This window comes from Varanus komodoensis, unplaced genomic scaffold (assembly GCF_004798865.1).
Source record: "Varanus komodoensis strain SLA01 unplaced genomic scaffold, ASM479886v1 scaffold4, whole genome shotgun sequence".
In the NCBI taxonomy this organism is placed as follows: Eukaryota; Metazoa; Chordata; class Lepidosauria; order Squamata; family Varanidae; genus Varanus; species Varanus komodoensis.
The window spans coordinates 28,452,133-28,457,925 of record NW_025335941.1 but is presented as its reverse complement, the minus strand read 5'-3'; the positions used below and the strand labels follow the sequence as shown (position 1 = coordinate 28,457,925).

At 41.5% G+C, this 5,793-nt stretch overlaps 1 protein-coding gene across 4 annotated transcripts in view; it reads left to right on the top strand.

Moving 5' to 3' along the window:
* The window catches only part of CD247 (CD247 molecule), a 59,033-nt gene extending 53,440 nt beyond the window's left edge, over window positions 1-5,593 (top strand). For 3 of the 4 annotated variants that reach the window (XM_044442528.1, XM_044442529.1, XM_044442526.1), the window contains 2 exons: window positions 315-371; window positions 730-5,593. In XM_044442528.1, the coding sequence (XP_044298463.1) occupies window positions 315-371; window positions 730-867 (195 nt within the window). In that variant the 3' untranslated portion in view covers window positions 868-5,593. The remainder of the gene's footprint in view (window positions 1-314; window positions 372-729) is intronic. The other variant, XM_044442530.1, reaches the window with a different exon arrangement.
* The last annotated feature ends 200 nt before the right edge of the window (window positions 5,594-5,793 follow it).

Sequence of the window (5,793 nt, the reverse complement as noted above, 5' to 3'; positions counted from 1 at the left end):
GAGAGAGAGAGAGAGAGAGAGAGAGAGAGAGAGAGAGAGAGAGAGAAATCATTTTCTCATGCATAGTGTCATTTAATGTCATCTCAAGTTGGACTGTTATTTTGTTGAAGGGGCTGGGGCCGCTCCTGATGGTTGAAGTTACGTAGATGCTGAGGAAATGTCATGGCTGATAAATTGTGGTACCTCCAGGCACAAACTGGATGGACACAAAGATTCACCAAGGAAATGAGTGAGCATGAAGGAAAGGCTATATATAAAACAGCACATAGTATCTTTCCTTACACTAACACTGTTTTCTGATTTTCCATGGCCAGTCTCTACAGAGGGATAAAATGAGTGAAGCATACAGTGAAATCGGAAATAAAGGAGAGGTGAGCAATAATTATTCCCATTTTGGATACATAGAGATGCCATGGGGCTGCATGTAACCCTTGGTCTGTGCTGCTTCCCTACACTATGATAAACCTAAAGCAGTACTATCAAGTTACACATCAGAGAAGTCAAACTACCTGTTGCCCAATCAGTATTAATCGTTCTGTGAAACTTCAGTGGCTTGTCCTTGTAATTTATTGGCCCTTCAGGAGTAGCATCTGACCATACAGTATCTCCTTAAAAGAGCAAGGAGCCAGTCAAGGGAGGATGGTGCCATGAATGGGTCATAATTTGCACTAAAGAAATAGACCCTTGAAGGATTGAGCATCTGTTAATTCTGTGCTTCTCTTTTTGCAGAGGCGCCGTGGCAAAGGCAATGACGCTGTTTATCAGGTAAGGAACAGCAGTAGCAGCTTGCCTCCCTATACCTTACATGACTCTCACCCCATAAAAGTGACCTACCTGAAGAAGGCCCTTCTCCTGCCTTACCTCTGAGCCAATTCTGTGCATGCAGCAGACTGCTTGTCTCTGAGTGCATTCTGCCTCGTCTGATCACATTTGGATGAAAGGTGTGCAAATACCCATTTATTTAGCGAGTTTAACTGTTTTTAGGCCTCTATTTATTATAGAACAAAGCAGTATAAAATGAAAACAAAACCAAACTATGCCAGATCAGATAGAAAAGCCATAGTTATTCAATGGAAAATGCCAATAAAATCTGCTGCCCATAAATTATTGAAAGATCAAGGAAAATAGGGTCCTAGTCCTGAAATTTTTAGGTGCAAAGTTTGCCCTGCTCCTCTCCTGTGCATGCCTCCCACCTCTTCTGATGTGAGGGAGGAAGCAATTACTTGTGAGAAACTGAAGCAGGAAGAAGCAACAGAAGTTAATGCTATATGGGCATTGCACAATGGCAAAATTCCATTTGTCAGGCATGATGTGATCCACTTGATCAATCCGAAATGCATGCAGTTATGAAGATGGCTTGTCACAACCAGACTTTGTGGTAATGGAAGTTGCTGCCATATGTTGAAAAGAGAAAATGCATCCTTTGAGTTTGATACGATACAAAGTCTCCACTCATTTAGATGCTGAAAGGGTTGAAGTTTTTTTCTAAGAGTCCCAGACTGCCCTAAGAAAGGACAGGAAGACTGGTACAAGAACAGGAGTGGCAGCTTCAGCATGGACAGTATCTATCACAAGATAATAAGACATTTCAAAGCCTAGTGATTCAGTCACCCAGAATAATTGCTGTATGTACAGATATTTCTTCTCTATAGGAGATGGAGGAGATTGATTATCCATTCCTTGCTCCAGAGAAGAAGTAAAGGGTTGAACAGACTCCAGTTCAAAGGAATCCATAACCTTTGCATCGGACTGTGTGGGTGCTTCAAACAGTATCTTGTTTCTAGTCATAGTCCAAGGGACTAATGCCAAGGCAGACACTTCTGGGTCCTTTGGTTGTTCCAGTAGCTTCCTTTTCCAGGGTGTGGTTTGAGGGACTGCTGATGAGACAGATACTTGTGGTCAGAGGAAATACCATACGTAGTCCCTGTAGTGAGCTGGTAGAGAATCCCTTCTATGAGGAGATCTTCTGTCTCAGAAGTAAGGCGAGCCTGGGTTGCAGCATTCAAACACACAGACTTTCAAGGATGATTAAATATCTATTATTCCATTCTCTGAAGTCAACCTGGTAACATGAGCCTCCTTTGACACCATAGGGAATGCATACTGTACATCTGACTGAGCAAAGAGTAAAAGGCGGGTTACTAGGTATTGTGGTTAAACCTATTGGAGGGTAAGTCTTATCATGCAGTGTGGAAGGAATTGGCATCAGTTACTGGAATATGAACCTTCCTCCAGCAACTTGGACTTCTTGGGCTCTGTAGCCTGAACTGTAGAAGGATGCTTTATTTATTTATTTATTTATTTATTTATTTATTTATTTATTAAAACATTTTTATGCCGCCCCATTCGCCGAAGCCTCGGGGCGGCTTTGAAGAACATTTCATATTGGGTAGCCAGATGTTGGTGGAAAGTCAACCATTTGTGGATCTTGCTGACCTGATGGGTCTAACTGTGCTACATTTGTGATCGGGACCAGGGATGTGGTTGGATTTGGAACTGAAGGTTAGAATGGAACCAGTGAGGACAGTTCAGAAATAGGTGCTTGGGCCATTGTGAGGGCAGGTTTTGAGTACACGGAGAGCTGACAGTTTCATTGTTTCAGAGTTAGTCACCTGGAAGACTCATGCCCAAAGACTGTAAGAGACATGAGGAACAATTTTCTCATGCTTACTTGTGAAAAGTCTTGACAATATGAACACAACTTTATGACATGGCCACTACCCACACAAAAAGGCACAGATTGTGTCTGTCACTTGATGGTAGTTGCCTCTTGCAGTTGACACATTTAGATAAGGGCTCCTGCAGAGCCTTAGGCTGGCAATAGAAAAGATCACAAAGGCAGTAAACACAGTCATTAAATAAACAGAATAGTGATTTAGTACTAAAACAAACCTAGGGAGAGGGGTAGTTACTGGGTTTCAGTGCTAAAGAAGTAATTCAATACAGAAGACTCTCAACAATGCTGCTGCCATGGTAGTCAAAGAGAAGCTGAGGGGAAGGCTGTGTTCTGGCCATGCAGTGGGGTGGGCTTCCTGCCTAAAATGGGAGCCCTGGAAAATTCTGACTGAGGCTCTGCAGCTGCAGGATCTACATGTGTGATGCATGGAGATCATAAAGAACCAGTTTCCCCTACTTTGGGACAGGTAATAGATCTCCAGATGTTTTGGGCATCAGCTCCCCGCATTCCTATTGGTCAAACTTGCAGTGGTTTCCAGGCCCAAACATCTGGAAATCAAACTTTTGCCCTTAACATAAAAGAAGGCCAACTGTTAACCTGTTCTTTCCTGCATTTTGTAGACCAGAAGGTGGGCGACCTTTTTTTCTGTCAAGGGCTGTATTCCTTTGTAGGTGATTTTTGGGAGCCACGTATCCATCTGTTGTGAGCAGGGCTGAAGGTAGCTGTGGACAGGTCTACAGTAAAAAATGGATGAACCAGAACTTTTTCCTTTTTGCCACCCTTTTCTCATTCTCTTTCATCCCACTCAGTAGCTGCTAGGCGGATTAGTTTACTTCTGCCCAAAGTCTGAAGCAATTGCATTCAGGGGCTTCTGAATTAGGCTGAGGACCAATTGAAGGGCCACGTAGAGCTCCAGGACTAGAGCTTGCCCTCCTATTTTTATGGCCAAGACCTCAGACTGTAAATAGGAGGCAAAACATAACTTTACATGTAAGGTATTCATAACTGACCAGCAGCATTGTTCACAGAGGAGGACACTGGCTACATGCGTTACCCTTGCACACAGCATTCCGCTTTACATCCCCTTCTGACCCAATTAAGAGAAAAATAAAAGTCAGGGAGTATTCACATTCTCTTCTTCCTCCTCTTTCCGTTTTTGCTAATCATAACATATATTTTGCTCTGATTGTTAGTCACTCACCTGGTGCATTTTAGGCATGAACAAAGCCATCAAATATAGTGTTTGCGATTATTGACTGCCAGGTGCCTCAGTGGCAGAGCTACAGTGATGCATGTGGAATTGTTCTAGTCACAACACCTTTCTTTATCAGGGACTGAGTACAGCAACAAAGGACACATATGATGCCCTTCAAATGCAGCCAGTGCATACTCCTTACTAGCCATGGATGAAGACAGAAGCGGAACGATCCACAGGGAATGCTGGAAATATTGCCATTGTAGGTGATCCTTTAAGGAAGCCATTTCATTGCACAATTAATGCCATGGGCAGGAGCATAAAAACTAAGTTTCCTTTTTCCCACTAAATTCAAATTGTAGTTTAAAGTATATACATATCTGTAAAAAATTAGTCATTTGCTCAGATAAATTTGAAGAGCAGAAATTGTAATTGCCTTTTTTTTGGGGGGGGGGTGTTTGAGGAGTATTCAAAAATACGTAGAGTATGTTGCTCCTCTGTGGAAGGTGTCCCCTAATTGCAACTTTAGAGTCCCAGCAGGATAACTACCATCCTGAGTTAGATCCAGATATCATCCTACAGGAGCAGAAGCCACAATGCTCAGTTATCTTTTTTCTCATTATGTCGTTATGCCTCCAATGCTAGGATTCTGATCCAATATATTGAATTCTGAGAGTGTCAGGCTCTTCCATGACATATTGTTATTGTTTTTACTTGAAAGCCAGATTTCAATCCATCCGTGGTATGCTACTGCTTGCTCAAGTTTTTATAGAACTGCCCAAGCACTTCAACTGTTCTGCAAGCACATATGTGAATTCAACTCTTTGTTTTTACTGTGGATTTGGCAACATTACTGTAGAATATTTTTATTTGTAGGAGTTGTTGGGAAAATAATTATACTATCCTTGCATTTAAGAACATTCCACAGACAAGCCAGGAATAAATCCCCTGCAACGTAATTCAGCAACTGCTGTTCTCCAAATGTTTTGGGTTATAGCTCTCATCAGCACCAAACAGCACAGCCAGTTTATGTAGAGGCAACTCTTCCTGTACCTACTGCAAGTTACCCCTTAGTGTGTTTAGGAGAGCAGCCTGAAAGACTAGAAAATAAAATCTGCATCAGTTGTAAGAATGCTTCTGCCAGACAAACTCCTATGAGAATTATATTCCACTAATGCCTTCAATCTGTTTCCATCACCTATGAATACTTATGTGGGAGATCACTGGAAGATCTTTTATTCTTCTATGGAAGGCTGATAGACCCACAAGTGGTTCTTGTACAAGATGCAAGATTATTCTGACATGACTGTTGAGCTATTAATACAGTACAAAAGCAGAGATATTCTAGCCTTTGAGCTTCCGTAAGAATTCTCCTTACCGTGACTGTGTTTATTGTGTCAGCTTGTTGATGGACCATTTTCTTGTAAAGATAACTGACCGCTGTAGATATATTCTGAAAATAGTCATGCTTGGAAATACCACAGTGGAAATCAGGGGTTGCATGCCTGACTTGATGCTTAACCAAATCTATCTTTTCAAAATGCAACTCTGGATTTAAAACTGTGATACCCAGGATATTATGGAGAAATGTATTATTTGTATATTAAATGTATTATTTCTCCATCATAATGTATTATTGTTACCAAGAAATGTATTGTTGTTGTTTCTCTCTAAATGACTGAAACATGTTCTGTCTATTTTAAATAAAAGCTTCAAAAGTATACCTGACTTTCGGCCTCTTCTGCTCTTACACTAGATATGCGTTGTGCCTCCAAATCATGTACTGCAAAGTAAGATAGATAGATAATAAAAGGAGTTTGGTAGGAGCCCAGCCAGATGGCAGGATTTAACATTGAATATGGGGATACAGAACCCTCACCAGCTGGAACACTTGGTCCCATGACATCGTTATCCTTTATTC